Source organism: Schistocerca americana, chromosome 7, assembly GCF_021461395.2.
Source record: "Schistocerca americana isolate TAMUIC-IGC-003095 chromosome 7, iqSchAmer2.1, whole genome shotgun sequence".
NCBI classification, from domain to species: domain Eukaryota; kingdom Metazoa; phylum Arthropoda; class Insecta; order Orthoptera; family Acrididae; genus Schistocerca; species Schistocerca americana.
In genome coordinates this window covers 575,205,269-575,227,167 of record NC_060125.1, presented here as the reverse complement: position 1 = coordinate 575,227,167, position 21,899 = coordinate 575,205,269, and the positions used below count along the sequence as shown (strand labels likewise).

Below are 21,899 nucleotides of genomic sequence, written 5' to 3'. Positions count from 1 at the left end.
CTAAATTTCTAGGATTTGTATAAAAAAAGCTTTTGACAATGTTGACTGGAATTCTCTCTTTCAAATTCTAAAGGAGGCAGGGGTAACATACAGGAAGCGGAAGGCTATTTACAAATTGTACAGAAACCAGATGGCAGTTATAAGAGTCGAGGGTCATGAAAAGGAAGCTGTGGTTGGGAAGAGAGTAAGACAGGTTTGTAGCCTCTCCCCGATGTTATTCAACCTATATATTGAGCAAGTAGTGAAGGAATCAAAAGATGAATTCGTAGTAGGTATAAAAATCCATGGAGAAGAAATAAAAACTTTCACGTTCGCCGATGACATTGTAATTCTGTCAGCGAGAGCATAGGACTTGGAAGAGCAGTTACACAAAATGGACAGTGTCTTGAGAAGAGGATATAAGATGAACGTCAACAAAAGCAAAACGAGGGTAATGGAATGTAGTCGAGTTATCTCGGGTGGTTCTGAGGGAATTAGATTAGGAAATGAGACACTTAAAGTAGTAAGTGAGTTTTGCTATTTGAGGAGCAAAATAACTAATGATGGTCGAAGTAGAGAGGATATAAAATGTAGACTGGCAATGGCAAGGAAAGCGTTTCTGAAGAAGAGAAATTTGTTAACATCGTGTATTGATTTAAGTGTCAGGAAGTCGTTTCTGAAAGTACTTGTATCGAGTGTAGCCATATATGGAAGTGAAACATGGACGATAAATAGTTTAGACAAGAAGAGAATAGAAACTTTCGTAATATGTTGATACAGAAGATTGCTGAAGATTTGATGGGTAGATCACATAACTAATGAGGAGGTAATGAATAGGATTGGGGAGAAGAGAAGTTTGTTGCTAAACTTGAGTAGAGGGAGGAATCGGTTGGTAAGACATGTTCTGAGGCGTCAAGGGAATACCAATTTAGTATTGGAAGTCAGCGTGGAGGGTAAAAATCGTAGAGGGAGACCAAGAGATGAATACACTAAGCAGATTCAGAAGGATGTAGGTTGCAGTAGGTACTAGGAGATGGAGAAGCTTGCACAGGATAGAGTACCCTGTAGAGCTGCATCAAACCGGTCTCAGGACTGAAGACCACAACAACAACAATTTACTGCTGAAATCACCGATGCTGTAACCGCTTTATGATCGCTGATTCCCTGTTCTGCGTTAACTGTTTCAGATAGTTCGGGTCTATTTGTCACCATGTATATCATGTTATCGGCACGAGTCGGATCTCTGTTTAACTGCTCAAGGTAGTATTCAGATAATGCATTTAAAAAATTTCACTGGATTCTTTGTCCCAATTCCCCGTTACAAACGTTTGCGTCTCCCAGTCTAAATCTGGCAAATTCAAATCTCCACCCAAAACTATAACATGGTCGGGAAATCTACTCGAAATATTTTCCAAATTTTCCTTCAGGTGTTCTGCCACAACAGCTGCCCAGCCAGGGACCTATAGAGACATTCAGTGTACTATGTTCGAACCTGCTTTAACCATGACTTTCACCCAAATAATTTCGCATTTCATATCTCCGTCTATTTCCTTCGATACTATTGCACTTTTTATCGCTATAAACACGCCTTCCTCTTCACTGTCCAGCCTATCTCTACGGTACACATTTCAATCTGAGTTTAGATTTTCATTACTTTTTACATCAGGTTTCAGCCAGCTTTCCATCCCTAGTACTATGTTGGCATTGTGTCTGTTTATTAATGACAACAGTTCTGGGACCTTTCTACAGACGCCCTTACAGTATACTACTACCACATTAGTAATGTCATTCCCTGTTGCGTTTTGCCTACTGCTACCTTGTCATGTCTGAAGAGGCGTCTTTTCTGGTCTAGTGATGGAATTCTCTAACCTAAAAACCTATACGTGCACTCCACACGTTCTCAGCTACACTTGTAGCCGATTCCTGCCTGTAGTGTACGCCTGACCTATCCAGGGGGACCCTCAATGCTATGAGACTGTAAGAATATTTCCCGCCTTACAGTTAATCAACGGCGGCGCGGGATTAGCCGAGCGGTCTGTGGCGCTGCACTCATGGACTGTGCGGCTGGTCCCATCGGAGGTTCGAGTCATCTCTCGGGCATGGGTGTATGTGTTTGTCCTTAGGAAAATTTAGGTTATGTTGAGTGTAAGATTAGGGACTGATGACCTTAGCAGTTAAGTCCCATAAGATTTCACCCACATTTGAACATTTTTTGAGTTAATCAACGATGTTCACTACTGAACCAAGATATTACGATCACGGTCAACCACGTGTCTGAATGTTCCAGGGTGGTGTCGAGGACACCTGGCGTGGTACTTAGAGTATATAAGCAGAGCAGAGATAAATGAGGAACTGTTCTAGCGACGACACAGGTTAAAAATAGGGAAATTCTACATCACAAGTGACAAGCGACATTCAGCAGAGGCCTATGGCCTGGCTCTTGAGAACAAGCATCTCGGAAACAAAACATGTAATCGACAATCTGCGTGCTACTGTCCTAAGTACGTAGAAAAAGTTGTTGAACCACCAGTAGGCGACAGGGTAACAAATGTACACGCCACATCACACAGTGTAGACTTCGGAGGATTGCTCGCTTTGTACATCATGATAGGCTGCGATCTGTAGTAGGTATGGCGACAGAGCACAATGCAGGTGCAGGAAGCAAACGTTGAACTTGAGCTTCCGCAGCAGGATATCCCTGCGTTGATGCAACGACATCGTGGGCACGGAATCATGGCGATTGTTCCGTGGATAAATGAAAGAGTGTTGCCTGATCCGATAAAACATATCAAGTGTTACACCAGATCAATGGTCGTGTCAGTAAATGCTGTTGTTCGCTCCACGGACTCTGGCCGACGGAGGCAGGCATTTTGGTATTGGAGGGAGCATTTAGTCCGTCTCAGTTGCATGGATATATAATTTTTTGCTACGTTGATTACCGCTTTCAGGCTTACTCGCTCTCGGTCAAACCACACACCTTGTTATGAATCATAGTCATAACTGTTGTTTGGCTGTCTTTCAGGTGTATCAATAAGCTCACATAGGCTATCTTTTCAATGAAAGTATTTCTTGCTCGCAGGGAGGAATATGATTCGGGAATGGGCGAGTCAAACCTAAACAGATAACCACTGCAGCATCAAACTGTATATTCAAGCAACTGAGATGAACGCAATAACAATTTATCAAGTTTTCTTTAGACAATAGCTTCTGTTTCACGTATATTTCTCATTAAAACCTATGTCACTGTAATATAATTAATGATTAACTAATAATACAAATAAAACTAACAAATAACACGAAATGGACTCATGACAAAAGAATCTTATTGAATGGGAACATAAAGAAAGTGTGATAATGGAGTAAAATAGCTAATATAGTTCCTAAGGTTAAGAAATTATTGTTTATTTATCTAAACTGGTATCGAAGCTTTGGCGCATGCTGCATACACAAATACACAGCGTTCAATCCTCGAGGTACCATCATTCATTAAGTTCGTTAGATATGATTCATTAATTCCTTACTGTCCACAGATAATTTCCATTTCATCGTCCAACCTAAACAGATAACCACTGCAGCATCAATGTATATTCAAGCAACATAGCTACTGTTTCACGTATATTTCTCATTAATACCTATGTCACTCTAATATAATTAATGATTGACTGATAATATAAATAAAACTAACAAACAACACGAAGTGGACTCATGACAAAAGAACCTTATTGAATGGGAACATAAAGAAAGTGTGATAATGGAGTAAAAGAGCTAATATAATTTCTAAGGTTAGGAAATTATTGTTTATTTATCTAAACTGGTATCGAAGCTATGGCGCATACTGCATACACAAATATACAGCGTTCAATCCTCGAGGTACCATCATTCATTAAGTTCGTTAAATATGATTCATTAATTCCTTACTGTCCTCAGATAATTTCCATTTCATTGTCTTCTCTTATACCTGACACATATGAATCAGAATTATATTGTACCTTTAGCATCGTTTTTGTATTTATTTTACTGTCTCGCTCTAAGTAAATTACTACTCTCTGAACATCTTATTCAGGGCAAAGTGAATTCCTCAAGAGCTATTCTCTTCTTGTGCCGTTATTACCCTAAAATTACCAATTAATTTCTCTATAATCTTTATTATGCCTAACAGAAGCTTATTCTTCCCTATCTCAATGTTTTTCACTTTCCCCTCAACATCTCAACATTCCGCTGTCTTAGTACTAAAGTGTTTCATACGTGCTTTAGCTAATATGTGGGTAGGATTACTTTTTGAAATAATTACCTTTTCTGTTTGTATTCTTTCGTGTTTTTGATGTCCCTTCTGTTGGGCTTTGCGAAGCCGTTTATCATTTGCCATGACTGGAAATCGCAAGAACTTTCTATCTTCCTGAAACACACACCCCTGCTTCATATTTAGTAAAAAATATTTGTAAACTGTAGAGGGAGTAGTATAATTCTGAAAAAAGGATTTTCTTACAGAATCGACGTTTTCCAGAAACACCTACAATGACCGTGAGGATACAGCTTAAGATTCTGTCTGCTAATGATGTACCTGTTATTCTAAACCACAGTTGTACGTTATTCTACGTTTAACACATTGTACTACATGTTTCATCACTAGGTAGTGTAATCGAACAGAGAGTAGCTCGAGTATGCTTAACCAAGTCAAGTAGCACATGTTACAGACGAAATGGTGGATATTTAAAATGAATTAATGATAATCTATAGAGTGGACACACGTTGCACTAAAGGTATGAAGTAATCAAGGCGATAATTGCAGAGAAATGCTAACTTATCAAGAGTTACACTTCTAAGAACTACGTCATACCGATCAGGCGATTAGCGTAAATTTCTAGTTCGAAAAACGCCATCAGCTAGTCATTAGTTAATCGTGTAGACGAAATGGTGGATATTTAAAAAGAATTATTGGTAATCTATAGAGTGGACACACGATGCACTAAAAGTATGAAGTAATCAAGGCGATAATTGCAGAGAAATGCAAACTTATCAAGAGTTACACTTCTAAGAACTACGTCATACCGACCAGGCGATTAGCGTAGATTTCTAGTTCGAAAAACACCATCAGCTAGTCATTAGTTAATCGTGTATGGCGTGAGACTTTGTTTATATTTACAAGCACGCTGTATCAGCATCCATTTGTACACTTGTGAACAACAACACTTCAGAAAAGATTCAGCACTACTTAATAAAGTATTCATTTAAAGTAAAAGCCTTGTGGAAATGATGTCATTCTTTAAATCGATTGTGTGGTGCCCGTAACAACAAGTCAACAATTACACTTCTATATATTATTTATTAATGAAATGAAGATTGGGTGGTATGATAGTAGTGCACGATTGACGCTGTTCCACTCATAGTAAGACCCCTGGTGGAGTATAAATGATATAACTGTTGCTGTAGATACTCCTATGTGATTGGACAACTACCTGTCCTGCCTCCCGATATCCCTCTTGGTATGATCTATTATTTTTTTATGTACTTATTAGTCCACTTTTCAATCTATTTGCAATCTGCTGTTGCAAGTCTCACCGACCAACCTCAGCGTCAGCTCACACTGAAACTTCAGTGTGGCATTTCTTAAACATCTGTATGGGTTCCCCACCTCGATTTTTTACCTCATATATTTCCGAAATGAAACAAAATGTGAAAACTGCGATTGCCCAGGGGAGCATCTTTGTCATGGGTTCACACAAACGGCAGGAGTGGACAACGCTTAAATGCAACAAACATCACTTTTAACACAAAGTTACTTGCTTTAAATACGACATATCTGTTTTATTCTGCAGAAATGAAAACTAGAGGTACATTTAGGGATGACTGACTTTGTTTCACTGCTCTAGGGATTACACCTTCTGGAAAACTTAGACTTTGAACAATGGAAACAGTGCCACTGTTTCTGACGTAATGTTGTAATGCCGTAATGCGGGTTGCCTGCACTGTCTTGAAGTCTACTGTAGGCAGCCCTTGCTCTGCGCATTACGGTAAAAATTGTGGCACCGTTGCCATCCTTTAAAGTCTACGTATTTCAGAAGTTATGAAGCTTAAAACGGTGCAAGCAAGTCAGTCATCTCTAATTGTATCTCTAGTTTTAATTTCTGTAGAAAAGGCATACATTTGCCCGTTAAAGAAACGTAACATAATATTGAAAGTGATTTTTGTCTACATTTGTCCTGCGTGATTTCCTGCCCATTGTGTTGGCCCGTGACGTAGGTGTGTCCATTACCAATTACATTTTTCGTATTGTGTTTTATTTCGGAATTACATGAGGTGCCAGAGTTGGGTGGGGCACCTTGTATATAGACATGCGTCTCATCACCAGTTTAAGAGATTACAAAAATAAAGTATAAATACCTACTTTATGAAAGAATTAATCTGCTCGAAAGCTAGCACTAGTTCAAATTGTACTAGATTTAACAAAAACGAGATTTTTCATTGTATCGAGTGTTATAAGTAAACTGACAGTGTTCCGTGTGTCTCAGAGAAGGACTGTGAAACGGAGTAGATGTTTTCGTTAATCACTGCTCAAGCAGTAAACTGAAAGAATAATAACTCGACTCTCTGCCACCAGTGAAAATATGACGCTAGAAACAGCTACAGTGTGAAATGTTTCTGGTTTTGTCATCGGTTATGCTGTTTGTTCGTTGGCGACGCGCGTTGTTTTCTTGTGTGAAGTGTCTGTTTGTGTAAAGTGTTACCAGTGACTACTGAGAAGAAAGACTGTGCACTGCTGGTAAAACTGTTTTATCAGAACGACAGCAAGAGCAGCGCTGCACAGCGGGAATATGACAGAGAGAAACAGTGGCGAAGAGCTCCCAATTCAAAAAATGGGCTATAGAATATGATCAAGAAATTTGAAGGAGAATGTGAGTTAGGTGGTACATCAGGAAGAGGGAGGCCGCCCAGTCCCAAGGCAGTTGCTGTAGCGCCAACCGACCGTACAGCACGTGCCTCAAATTCTGCACCCAATGATCGAGCTGTATCACAAGTATCGACTGACTCCTGATCAACAGTTCGAAAGATTTTGCGGCTCATTTTACACTGTTATCCCTACAACATTCAGAACACGCCCAAAATGAATCCCGACGATAGGCTAACATGCCGTGACTGTACCATCCATTACTTGACAAGCGTAGAAATGGATGACATGTGACTGGAAAATATTCTTCGGACGGACGAGGCACATTTCACTCTGCACGTTGTCGTGAATGCGCAGAACTGTTGCGTATTGGGTTCTACTCCGCCACATGTTGTTCAGAAACATCCACTGCACTCCGCGCACATCACTGTTCCATGCAAGAAAGGAGGACACCAAATGTTGCTTGCTAGGTGAAAGATTTGCTTCCAGTAAAGTACAGTAACAGCCACTTCATCTCAAGTCTACGGGAAGATGTGGAGCCTTCCAGATCCCCGGACCTAAATTCACGCCGCGCGGGATTAGTCTAGCGGTCTAAGGCGCTGCAGTCATGGATTGTGCGGCTGGTTCCGGCGGAGGTTCGAGTCCTCCCCCGGGCATGGGTGTTTGTGTTTGTCCTTAGGATAATTTAGGTTATGTAGTGCGTAGGTTTAGGGACTGATGAACTTATCAGTTAAGTCCCATAAGATCTCACCCACATTTCCACATTTTTGATTTCCACCTAAATTAACATGAGTTTTGGTTGTGGGAATGTCTGAATTATCTGGTCTATCAGGTATGTATCCGGATCCGAAGGGTAACATACGACGACATATCATTATTATTACACCAGCTGTGCTGCGAGCAGCTGTAGACCATGCTGCATCATAGATGCAGCGTGTCGGGAGATCATATTGAACATGTCTGTAACTTGTGACTATATCCTAACCGAGCGAGGTGGCGCAGTGGTTAGCACACTGGACTCGCATTCGGGAGGACGACGGTTCGATCCCGCGTCCGGCCATCCTGATTTAGGTTTTCCGTGATTTCCCTAAATCGCTCCAGGCAAATGCCGGGATGGTTCCTCTGAAAGGGCACGGCCGACTTCCTTCCCTGTCCTTCCCTAATCCGATGAGACCGATGACCTCGCTGTTTGGTCTCTTTGCCCAAAAACCAACCAACCAACTATATCCTAATAAAGGTGCTAAACCACCTTTATCGTGTACTTGATCTCCTCGCACTTTTCCTGTGCACACACCAAATTAAAATTGCGTACAGTGTCATATTTTCACCTAGTGGCATGATTATTATTATCTTTTCAGCATTCTCCACGAGCGCACCGATAAATGAAGGTACCTATGATTTATACAGGCGACACTGCAGCACTTGGAACCCCGTCAGTTTAATTACAACGACACTGTATATTAAATTAGATGTAATGCTGTTTATGTAGCAATATCATCTTTGAGTCAAGTCCTCCTTCTACAACCTTTTGTGTCACCCTAGAAAAAATGAGATAAATGTAATACTTCCGAAATTGAGAAAGACCCTGAATTGATGCCTCGTCTTAAAGAATTTTGGTGCTTATTCCTAAATTTGTCTTAGATTCTGTAAATGTGCTATTCTTCCAATATTATGGAGATATTAATATTGTGAAAAATATTTCAATGTTATTAATTCATGTGATGCGCTCAGGTTAGATTTTTATGTGTAAAACATATTCATTTTTACTTCAAGTACAACTTGAAAAAGAGAAAAGAACCTATCTCTTTCTAAATATGAAATTCATTCAAGCTGATCTTGCTGCGTGAATGTTAACTCCTTTTTAAGGAACTGTTTTATCTTGTCTGTCAAAAACATAATAAAACGTGTATGAACTGTGTATTGATATCAAAGATATCCGACAAATCAACCTCTGGCTATAATGAATCGGAAGTACGAAATATTGTATGATTATAAAAAACAAAATTTAATCGGGGATCTTGGAGCGTGTCTGCGAACTGTAACCACTTTGTCTATTTCTTTTGAATAGAGCATACGAAATGTATGTAAGTTTTTCCCGTGACTTAGAATAAGCTTATTGATTATAATTATGTATGTAGAAAATGAGTCATATTCATGTTTTTTAATGATATTTAATCCTCGCACTTTTTAAGTGATACACGATTTGCTTTTTGTTAATATTTGTTACAGAAAAGATACCTGGAACCGCGATCTCAGGAGGTCATGGTAAAGAGAAGCAATGTGGTCAATGCATCTCGCCTTCTGCAAAAGAATTCATTCTGCTATTAACAAAGCGCGCCTCTGAGATTATTTGCCGATCGTTTAACAGTGACTTGCGATCATTTTGAGCAAGGACAAAATATGGATGATCTGGGCGTAGTCTGGGCTGCTCTCGTTTCTCTTACATAGAGTTTCCAAAGAGCTCATAGTGCTCCAAAATTATTGTGGCTCGTAAATGGCAAAAAACTTAGGAGGCAATTTTATTTTGAAATCTTTGCATTCCTTTTAGATGCGTATGAGATGCAGTAGGAAGAATGCCCACATAAGCAATGATGGTTGCTCTGCTCCTCAATGAGAAAGAAATTACGAGAAATCTTATTTATTGCGGTTTCCCGCAAATACAATCATTTTAATACAAATACTAGAGCACAATAACGTGTTATATTATACCATTACTTGAACGAAAGTTACTTTTCGGAACAGTCGATTAACTCATTTTCAGTATTTCATTAAAGTTTTTCTGTTACATGTGAGAGAATTTTGGAACTAGTCGAATGAGGTCACAGCGGAACATTTTAGCCTATTGCAGTGTTTTGTTATAGATCCACAACTCATGGCAGCAAAACATACGGTGATGGAATTGACTTTTTCAACGTTCGAAATGCGAATGTCTTACGTCAATCCTAAAACAGAGTGTCGTAAGTACTCTAGCTAGCAGTTGCCAGTGTTCTGCAGTCGTTATTAAAATTTGTTATTTTAAATGAAAATAAACTGAGACTTATGTCAGTTTAGGTTGGGATCAAAGAGTCCCTTGCTAGGGGTTGAAAACGACTTTGATTCAATAATCGATAATCAATTATCAATTTACGTCACATGCTCCGTATTACACTACTGGGCTTTAAAATTGCTGCACCACGAAGATGACGTGCTACAGACGCGAAATTTAACCGACAGGAGGAAGATGCTGTGATATCCAAATGATTATCGTTTCAGAGCACTCACACAAGGTTGGCGCCAGTGGCGACACCTACAACGTGGTGACATGAGCAAAGTTTCCAACCGATTTCTCATACACACACGGTAGTTAACCGGCGTCGCCTGGTGAAATGTTGTTGTGATGCCTCGTGTAAGGAGGAGAAAAACGAGTACCATCACGTTTCCCACTATGATAAAGGTCTGATTGTAGATTATCGCAATTGCGGTTAATCGTATCGCGACATTGCTGCTCACGTTGGTCGAGATCCAATGACAGTTAGCAGAATATGGAATCGATGGGTTCAGGAGGGTAATACGGAACGCCGGCGTCGTATCACTAGTACCGCATGGCTGTAACGGATCGCGCAGCCACGTCTCGATCCCTGAGTCAACATAAGGGGACGTTTGCAAGACAACAACCATCTGCACGAACACTTCGATGACGTTTGCAGCAGCATGGACTATCAGCTCGGAGACCATGGCTGCGGTTACCCTTGACGCTGTATCACTGACAGGAGCGCCTGCGATGGTGTACTGAACGACGAAGCTGGGTGCACGAATGGCAAAATGTCATTTTTTCGGATGAATCCAGGTTCTGTTTACAGCATCACGGTGGTCGCATTGGTGTGTGGCGACATCGCGGTGAACGCACATTGGAAGCGTGTATTCGTCATCGCCATACTGGCGTATCACCCGGTGTGATAGTATGGGGCGCCACTGGTTACATGTCTCGATCACCTCTTGTTCGCATTGATGGCACTTTGAACAGTGGACGTTACATTTCAGATGTGTTACGACCCGTGGCTCTACCCTTCATTCGATCCCTTCGGAACCCTACATTTCAGCAGGATAATGCACGACCGCATGTTGCAGGTCCTGTATGGACCTTTCTGGATCCAGAAAATGTGCGACTGCTGCCCTGGCCAACACATTCACCAGATCTCTCATCAATTGAAAACGTTTGGTCAATGGTGGCCGAGCAACTGGCTCTTCACAATACGCCAATCACTACTCCTGATGAACTGTGGTATCGTGTAGAAGCTGCATGGGCAGCTCTACCTTTAAACGCCATCGAAGCTCTGTTTGACTCAATGCCGAGGCGTATCAAGTCCGTTATTACGGCCAGAGGTGGTTGATCTGGGTACAGATTTCTCAGGATCTATGCACCAAAATTGCGTGAAAATGTAATCACATATCAGTTCTAGTATTATATATTTGTCCAATGAATACCGTTTAACATCTGCATTTCTTCTAGGTGTAGCAATTATATTGGCCAGTAGTGTAGCTTTTACGTGTCAACTGAATGGTTCTGCACCTTCATCCGCACACCGTCTGCAGAGTCGCGGGCGGCCTTCCAGAGCGTGCTGGCTCGGCTACTCACGGGATGTCCTCGGCGGCGGCGCCCAGCGGCAGCGGCCGCCCGTCCTTGGTCCAGATGGTGCGCCGGGACGGCGGCTGAGTGTCGCCCAGCACTCGGCACCACAGCTCGACGGCGCTGCCCGTCTGGTAGTAGCGCTCGCGCGCCGACCGGCCCGACTCGTCCACGATCTCCAGGTCGGGCGCTGTAAAACCCACCACTGTCACTACCACCATCCCAGCCGTGACTGAAGTCGATCGTTACACACAGAGCTCACAAATTAACCAGTATACACTATCAAAACCACCCGGACACTTATTCCTGGACATTAATGTAGGGTGTGAGCGCACTTTGGCTTTATGATGTGATGGTTTGAACTCTTCTGAGGACACTTTCAGTGAGAGGCTGGTTTTCTGTGTAGAAATGCCACCCCATTCCTCCTGAAACCAGAGAAAGGGGTGATGATGCTCACTGGGAACCAGATCAAGGTCGACAATGTGGCTCAACCCAATGGTATTCTATGGATTTCACGTCGGTATTCTAGACGGGCCTGTCCGTTTCAGGAATGTTATAGTTGACATATCATTTCCTCAGAGGTGGTACTTTATGACTGTGTGCATTGTCATACTGATAAAAACAACCGTCGTCTACGAACTGTTGAGGCACAATCTTCAGGTCGGCTGCTGTAAAACCCACCACTGTCACTCCCACCATCCCAGCCGTGACTGAAGTCGATCGTTACACACAGAGCTCTCAAATTAACCAGTATACACTATCAAAACCACCCGGACACCTATTCCTGGACATTAATGTTGGGTGTGTGCACACTTTGACTTTATGATGTGATGGCTTGAACTCTGCTGAGGACACTTTCAGTGACAGCCTGGTTTTCTGCGGAGAAATGGCGCCACATTCCTCCTGAAATCAGAGAAAGTGGTGATAATGCCCACTGGGATCAGGGTCGAGGTCGACATTGTGGCTCATACCAATAGTATTCTATAGACGGGCCTGTTCGTTTCAGGAATGTTATAGTTGACAAACCTGAGCCGTTCTAAAATTTGCTGTTTTGAAGAGCGCGCCGCAGAGCGTAGTGTAAAACAGTCGCCTTCCGTTTCTGGCGGTAGCACCGCTGTGGAAATCGCAGCTTTGGTGTCTCCCTCTGGTGTGAAAGGGGAAAAGTTGCCTGTTCACGTACATTTAAGGGGCGTTATCAGGTCGGCGGTGAGTCAGACGGAGTGAGGCTAGGTCAGTCTCGGCGAGTCTGCTTAGTTGGTCAGCCGTGTCAGTGTGCGGTATTTAGTGTCTGCCCGTCGTTCGGAGTGCTAGTATGTGTTAGGCCGCCAGTCTGCTCGAGTTTGCTCAGGCAATGGTCATTGGCGGTTGGATCGACCGGTTGGTCGGTCGCGCACTGGGACACAAGATGACTTGTCCGCCCGGAGCGTCGGCGCTTGTGAGATCGCCCCGTGAGTCCAATGGCCGCGTCGTATAGCGAGGCGGAGTGGCTTCGCGGCCGACACGAGAGGCTGGGCGAGCTGCGACGCCGTGAGACGGGAGATCGGCGCGCCTTCCTGCGTCAGTTGAAGCGGCTGGCAGCGGATGGTTCGATAGAGCGTTTTGGGGGTGCTGTGCCAGTTCTTTGCCAGAAATCGCAGTTATTAGAAGTTGAGTGATTAGTGATACGTTGTTTCATTTACTTGTCAACTTCTACTTCTTTTCTTGGTCAGTCTCTCGTCCCCAGCTTCCTCGTCTGTCTCCCGTCCGCATTTGTTAGGCAGTTAGTCTCTGTTTGTCTATCTTTCGGTCTGCCGTAAGGTTAATAGCTGCCTCTGTCATGTTTGTCGGATTCGGTGCTAACGAATTTAATGCTTAAGGTGTAAAGGCCGAATTCCTTAAATATGTTTTATCTTCCCTTTCATCTTGAGAGGCAGTATATGTGTAATGTAGAGCATGTTTGTACATTTTATGTAAGACTGCATTTCATGGGTCTTTATTTAAGTAGTCATTTTAGGTTGCCACCCTTCCATCGCAGGAGTCCTTTAAAAAAAGAAAAAAAACACTTTCGGTGGCAAATAATTTGAGTTTTGTATCCTTTCTATCCCTCTTACATGGTGCATAATGTACGTGTTAGTGTGAGTTGTTAAAAAAATTTATTTTAAATGAATCTGGTGTGTTGCAGATTTGCACCAGAGTACTCTTTCAGAGATTGTTGTGAGCGGTCATGACTACGGCCGTGTTGAAAGGGAGCAGGCAAGCTTCTCAGCCCGAAGGCTCCTACTGTTAATATTGTTCTTTTGCCTCTAAATAAAATTGTAACTTGACATTTCGAGGGTGCTTTTCTGCTTATAATTTTAAATCTGTTATTTAAAAGGCATCTAGGAACAAAATTCATATTTGTTAAAAGTAATTTTCCATCAGTCACTTCCTGGCAACTACCTAGTGTGATTAAATGTGTTAATGTTCTTGATGAATCGCTAGTAAATAAAGCAAATTCTTTAAGAAAAGATTTTGAAAGCTAAAATCACCATTTCCTCAGAGATGTTACTTTGTGACTGGGAACACTGTCATACTGATAAAAACAACCGTCACCTCCGAACTGTTGAGCCACAGTAAGATAAACAGGGCGAATGTAAAATAAGCGGAAAGAATCTTAGACAAGAGAGTTGATACAGCAATATCGTTGCACAGAAACAGGGCAACTGCCACACATCGCTTGAGCGTGATGTCTGAGCGTGATGTACTGAGTGTTGTAAAATTGTAGATATTCTACGTTATACAGACTCTTTTTTAATAGCAATAAGGGGCTCATATCCTTAACTCGAAGAACATCCCCATAATTTAACACTACCGACTTCCAAACTCCACACATAATGGAAGGTTTTTTAATTTTATTTATAGCATGACGTTACAAATTCAAGTAAAAATATTTCGATGATTAAAATACGTAAACCATTTAAAAATATACAGGTATATATGTTCCAATACCAAAGTACAAATAATAATAAAAGTACAACAAACACCAGTATATTTTATGTTCATATGAGAGCGTAGTTTTGGTAGATGAGCAGCAATAAAACACTATACAGTTAAATTCAAACGAGGCAGCCACTCATTACCAGCCGGGATGGTCTCGATAAAATCTCGTCATTTCCCACAGAATCTTCGCAAAGGGGAACCGTGTACTATATGTAGCAATGTTTGTTCAGAATTTTCACACACAGTGGATTGTCAGTTGAACCCCACTTGCGCACGTAGATTTAGTTTTTGTGTGTCCATTTCTTACACGGTTCATATTCAGTCGGGAAGTTGCATTTGTGGGAGTTGTTGTTTGTGTCTCCTATGATGTGCTGTTATGCATGTTAATGTCACTGTTATTCCATTCAGCTTTCCAGGATTTACGGCTGTCATAGGTAATCACTGGGGCAATTATTATATCTTTTATAATCGGTTTTGGCTCTGCTTAAAGTTGTTGTGGTGGTATGTAAGTCTTATTGTAAAATGTTTGAAAATGTAGCAGCAAGAATAACAGTACTGATGTGACGTTTAAAGGTTTCTCTGCGTACTGATTGTTCCATAAAAACACGGGAGAACTGCCGGATGTCAGTAACGTCCTGTCACTATATTTCGGCGCAGTCTTCTGGCCATCTTCAGGTGAGTACCACTACTGGCTTCTTCCGTGTTCTTATGGAACAATAACAGTATTATTTGAAAGAAAGAAATAATCTCTGATAATTCTTATTTATGTGCTGCTGAGAACGACGATAATTAATTATTTTGTCATACCTTATCACTACAAATATATATTGAAATGCTCAATATATCACACCACAACGTCTTCCAATAACATCACTGGTGCCGTAAACATTTTTATTTAAAGTCACCAATTAATTACTGAGAGAAAACTTAATCTCACGCACCAGCCACAGAAACTATTTCATTTACGTAAAAGTTTAAGGTTGTTCTACTGAATGTTACTTTCAGTGTCAGAATAGAAAAATAATAAATTCATGTAGTTTCTTGTCCTCGGAGTTCAAATATTGTAATAGCTGTCCCTAGAATTAATGCTTGAGTATTTCTACAGTTTGAAATAGCCGCTCCGTACTCTGACGTAATGGCGTCAGACAAAGCACACTCTGCACTGCTGCGGACACAAAACTTAAATCATTCATGGTTGGTTATCCAGTTACAAATAAAAGTCAAAGGGGTGGCCTTTCCATTTCTCTTTCTCTCTCTCTCTCTCTCTCTCTCTCTCTCTCTCTCTCACACACACACACACACACACACACACACACACACACACACACACACACACACAAATATATATATATATATATATATATATATATATATATATATATATATACATACATACAATGTATACTTCATTAATGCTGTCCCATTAGAGCCCACGGCGCCTGACAGGCGCCACCCTGCATCCGTAAGAACATGTAATGTATTCGCAGTTCCAAATAAGGAGAAACACCTGCTGTAGAATGGAATGGCGACAGTGAAAATTTGTGCCGGGTCTGAACTCGAACTTGGATTTCCCGCTTATCGCAAGCGGTCGCCTTACCATTTGACTATCTGTGCACCACTCACGGCCAGGCCCATAACTCCCACATGTCGTCAACGAAGCGCCTGCGACCTGTACCCGTGCATCCAAGATGTATGTTCCCGCACAGGTCAGATGCTGTACGTGAAAGTCGCTTGCCCGGTATCAGCAGATAAATACGATATTTTACAGTGCCTGTGCTATTAGTAATTAGAATCACACAGGCACTGCAATATCTTATGTATCCGAAAGGGGCTCAGCTCACCCACCCTTAACAGAACTGTTACTCTATCCTGCGCAGTACTGAGTGTTGTAAAATTGTAGATATCCTACCTTATATAGACTCTTTTTTAATAGCAGTAAGGGGCTCATATCCTTAACTCGAAGACATATATACATCGCAGCAGCCACACCACACTAGTTCTGACGAAACATAAAAAACACAAGACCAATGATGAACAAGTGAGCAGCGACTAAAACATCACATCTCTCATTGAGAATGTTGTCTGAAGTGTCTGCTCAAACCACTTGTCGCCACATTTTCTGAAAGTGAATGTGAGGTGAATTAGTGAGCGGAAATTTGTGAAAAACTGAGTGAAAACAATGCACTAAATAACAGTTGATCCAGACACCAGCCAGAGACACGAAACAGGATGAAAAATGTAAGTACAGAAACGCACATAACCTCTACCCACGACACAGTTCTTCACAAGTACGCAATAATTTGTTTCATGGCTAGTTTGCACATGACATGCTGTCAAAAAACGACGAAAACGCGCACTAGATCCGGTCTATAATAATACAGTTCAGTTAGCGATGTAATTTTAAGGGGAGTGTACAAACAAAACAAAGCAAATTGTAGATATTGTAAGTCTTATGCCTACAGCAGTTAAATGATTATAAATTTGGTAATTCTCATGCCTACAGCAATTAAATGATTATAAATTTGACATTGTACTTTACAGAAATAAACATTTGACCCACAGAAGATGACACGTAGTGTAGAAACATGTCTGGGTAAATATAAAAATAAACTGTGTTTTGCATAAGGCTGTTTTTCAAAACAACCAAGAGGATACTGATTGGACGTTCGTCTGCCACTGTCCCCGGAAAACTGAAACAATCTCGTTTGGCTCATATAGGCGTACTTAAAATGTAGGCATTCTTGAATGCTGCCGCTACTCCAGGTCGGAACCGGCATCTGCGAACAAGTTAACAGTAGTAAATAAGGGAGCGTTTGCTAAAAAGCGAGATTGGAACCAACACCATCACGCCCCCTGACAGCTGAATTTGGAACCGTGAGTCATGTCTTGCATGAGTCGACCCACCAAGCCCAGCTGTTCGCTGTCTTTCCCGAGAAGTGGTTATTGTTTACTTTTGACTGCAACGTACTGTCGTTCCAGACGTGTTCGTCCCACTTCGGCCGTGAGTCGCTATGACGGGGTGCATAATGGCTTCCGCCTTTGTAAGTCGCCTTTTGATCCGCACACCGATTCGTAGGCTACTCTCTCGCGTGTCGCCCTCACTTTAAATTACGGAAGCTTGCATTTGAGAAGGTAATTTGCTTGACAGTATAGGCCACAATGCTTCGTCGGACATAAGAGTGATGTCAAATAATTCTTGAAGATGCCTCCAGATCAGGAACGCGTTCTTCCGTCTAGTTTTTCATAGTAAATAACCCGTTGTATTTACTGCTCCGGCGTATTAGACAAACCGTTGCAGTAAACTTGCCTTTCCTATTTCAGATTTACGTGTGATCCGAGGTGACTGCATGACGTCACTGATGAGATGCGTGTAGTCACCAAAGTACTGCACAACAATGCTGAAAATTGTCACGCGCCGTCGACGACGTTGTGGGCAGTCAGAGCTGTCTCTGCAATAGCGAACCAAGTCTGTGGTTGCTGAGGTTGAAAAAGAAAACAGTTTAGTTAACGAACGCTGTGGAGTTGAAACATTACGAAAATTGTGTTCTATTGACACAACGTTATGTAACCCGAGGGTGTTGGCCTATGGGACCCTTTGATCATGCGCAGCGCGGAACCAAAAATAGTATGCTTCTCATGTAACTCGGCAGGCCGGCTTCTACATCAGGGAAGAAACAGATTCGTTTGCTTAGTTTCCGGCGAGGAAGTTGGCTGAACGCGTAGGGTGCGTTGTCTTGGTGGTGAAAATTCACAAGAAGACCTGGATCAGGCACGTGAACACAGTTTTGCTCCGAGATAGCTTGATCGGATTCATCAGCGAATTCAGTAAGATCGAAGGGTTGTGTCACACTAAATCAGTGCAGTTACTCTGCGTGGACGTCCATCCGTGTAACAGGAGAAACATAGCCACTCTCACATTTCACATGAGAAAATGTGTGCTCCATATCCGTCATCAGACGTTGCAGTTCCCTGCAAACATATCCTTGTTGCGCAAAGGTCGTTAAAATCTTTCGTGGATATCACTTTATTATCATAAACACGAGACACCAAGAGAAATACGTTAACCTCAGGCAGATACAAGGAAGAGACTTACCAGCAAACATCTTCACAATAAAGATAGAAATCGCGCACCGTGTTCCGTTTATTATGATCTAAAGTGTGCTATCGATACTTTATCGGTCGTTGTCCCCACCCACGTATTATTCAGTAACGAAGGGGAAGGCTGCTGGTTAAAAAATTGAAGTCTCTCCATTAAGTAAAGGCAATTAAGACTCTTGAAGTTAACGATACGCGGATGGACTCATTTTGTAATTTTTCACATCTCTGTTGTCTTTCACATTCAAACTGTGAGGTATTGTGTTTTGATGGTGAATATTAAATTTTGTGTGAAGCAAGCGCAGAGAAACATTGCTCCTCTCAGTCCCGGGAAAGTGATGTTGGTGCCGTAATGAATAATAATAAGGGAGATTAGCGTTTTACATCCCGTCGACATCGAAGTCATTGGAGACGTAGCACACCCTTGGAATAGTTGGAACATGGGGAAAGAAATCGGCAGTGCCCTTTGAAGGGAACCATCCCTGCATTTGCCTGAATCGATTTAGAGAAATCACGAAAAACCTAAAACTGGGTGGCCGGAATCGAATATGTACCGTCCACTGTGCTAACTATGCCCTAACGAATACACGGCTTCTTGTTAAAATTTTCAGCTTCACGTATCACACCAATGAAAGCAAATAGAGGAACGCTGCAAAGTCAGATCGATGTATTGTCTTTTGAAGAGGTAAAATGGAGAAGAAGGGCTGTATAAATCGGACAAAATGTAGATACAGTCACCGCTTTATTGCAATGGACGGAGGCCTGTGATGCGAATTGCACATTTAATTTCACAGGATGTATCATTGTCATTATGACCTACACGTCAAATACCTTGGTGGCTACAAGTTCCACAATGGTGGGAACTTGTAAGAGTGTAGTCCACTCCCAGTTGTATTCGCGTACGAGCAGGGCAACAATGGCTACCAGTTTACCTTCGTAAGTGTCCTGATTTATCTGGTCTCGGCGTCGACATCCCTATCAGTGGTATACGATGGAGGCAATAGAAAAGAAGGACAGTGTACCAAGAATACCGGACAAGGTATCGGAAGTGGCTAGCCAGTTTTCTTTTGTTTTTCCAACAGCTCCAAGTTAGACTAACAGAGCGCCTAAGTCAAGAATTCTACGCATTCGGAATGAAAGTTCCGCCACAAAGCTGAGTCAGCTCAACATATCTCTTATTGCCCAGAGTACTTACTACTGTGAGTCAATGGTTTGTGTATAGTGGGCTATCGACTGCTATAAATGTAAAATAATGGTTCAGTGTCACGATCCTTCCTGTACTGTCAGTGGATCGAATTAAGGATAACAGTATGGACACTGGATCTTTTTCCTACCCTTCAGTAGAAATGTTTCACCTGAGAAACTCACGGTCAGGGTTTATAGGTGTGATGTCAGACCCTACTTATGTCCTCTTATGAGATGTCTTAAGTGCCAGAGGTTTGGACTTATGTCCTCCTGCCATACTAATAAGGGCTACTTTGGGATGTGTGGAAGGACGAAGCATTGAGGTAGCCCTTGCAAACAACCCTATAAATGTGTAAAAAGCCTAGAACACATCTACTCCACGTTTGCCAACATGTCAGGTTTCAAGAGCGAGAAGATATTCCAGGAATATAAAAGAAAGCACTTAAACATCTGTCGTATGAAGGTGCTAAGAAAAAGTTTTAAGGACTCCGCCCAGTCAACATGATGTCAAACTTAGCAAATTTCATATCAAAATCCTCACCAGCATAACGATAATGTCTCAAACATCATCTTCTGACCATAACCATGTGTCAGTGTCTTGTTTTTCTGTCGTAGGTCAGGAAATTAGCTCTCTCAACCCCCAAATCCACAGCACCAGTGGTAACCACCCATCCGTGTAGCTGGAGTTCCCTCATCCTTCACCAACATTGTCAGAGAACAGGGCTTCTGTCAAGGAGCTCCCCACCCAGGCTGAAGCAGACCAGCAGTCTATCAACCTGGGGCTGAAGAGAGCCAGAGGCTGTGGGTCATAGAAGAGAATGGTCCTCTTGTGTCCCAGGCGTTAAGACAGGAAAATCGTTTCAGCAACCAAAAACTCTCAGGGATACAATGTGCAAATTTGTTAAATCAAATTATGCTGCTCTGGTCAATATAGTCCCCAGTCCCCATAAGACAATGCCCTTTAGTACAAATGAAGAATTACACATTCAGGTTTTAATACCACTTTTGTTACGCACATTGGAGGACCGTTAATTGTAATTGATTGTTCATGGAGTTAAAATATTTTTCGCCAGGTCTAGTGGCAGTTTCAAAGAAAAAACACTCATGATTTTTCTTGAGTATCTACTTAAAATCTGTTACTTGAGTTTCTTCTGTCTGGAAGCCATGTTCCCTTGTAGATCTGGATGCCTTACAGACTGACGTGTTTGTAGAATAATGTAGACAACAGAACTGACTCGTATGTACTTTTCATATTTAATAGTCCTACTCCTTGTATCATTTCGTACTTCAAGTAGTCAATCAGGCTGTTGGCCTTCATATACTTCCGGATTTAGAATGTAAAAAGCTCTCGTATCACGGAGCGCATATTGTGCAATATCGTATTCAGCCGATTTATGGGGAATATACTGCCTGAATCTGCAATACCTACTGAATGTTTCGAATATTTCGTCTACTGTTGTCATTGCTGCTGCACTATAACTCTTTTGCTGCCATTGACAAATTCATTGAACATTTTTCTAATTGGTGTGACATTACATGTTTCTCCTCCCTGCGTCATCATACACAAGTCACCAAATCCTACAATTTGAACAAGAGTATGAAACCCCAGTTTACTCATTGATGCAATGGAAAATTTGGCGCTGTCCCATCATTGGCCCATATTTAATCGGTAACGAAATGTGACTTCTTTACTCCTAAAAACACCATGGATAGTAAATAATTCTGAAAAATCTCTCTGGTAGTTTCGAGTACACCGTGAATCATGTACTGTCAGTTTGTTAGTTCTTCATTTATACATTTCACAACGAGATCAGTTTGTTTGGAAGGAATAGTTTTCAGCAATTCAGAATCAATTTCGAATTTTTTGCTTCGCCATACACACCTGGAAGCTATATTACAATGTTATGAAGAGTAGTTTCTCCTGTACGGGTTTAATGCTGCAACATCCCTGCGTCGTTACGAATGACTATTTGCAGAAATGGGTGGTACTACGGAACCAGTTTCACAATCGCTGTCAAGCTGCTCTGTTGCTGTGTCTACGTGTTCATGCTCAGAATGTAAGTCGGTATCCAAAGATCAGACCTCAATGTGGATATTCTTGTCCGTCGGTTACTCTAACCATATCTGTTGTGACCAGATGCAGCTCCAATCATCTGGCCATAACTGTGGGTTGATTAGTTACTCAGTGAG

At 41.8% G+C, this 21,899-nt stretch overlaps 1 protein-coding gene across 1 annotated transcript in view; it reads right to left on the bottom strand.

The window, feature by feature from the left end:
* The window catches only part of LOC124623100 (zwei Ig domain protein zig-8-like), a 235,041-nt gene that overhangs the window by 18,527 nt on the left and 194,615 nt on the right, over positions 1–21,899 (bottom strand). Inside the window, exon 4 of the mRNA XM_047148891.1 lies at positions 11,481–11,661. Within this exon, the coding sequence (XP_047004847.1) occupies positions 11,481–11,661 (181 nt within the window). The remainder of the gene's footprint in view (positions 1–11,480; positions 11,662–21,899) is intronic.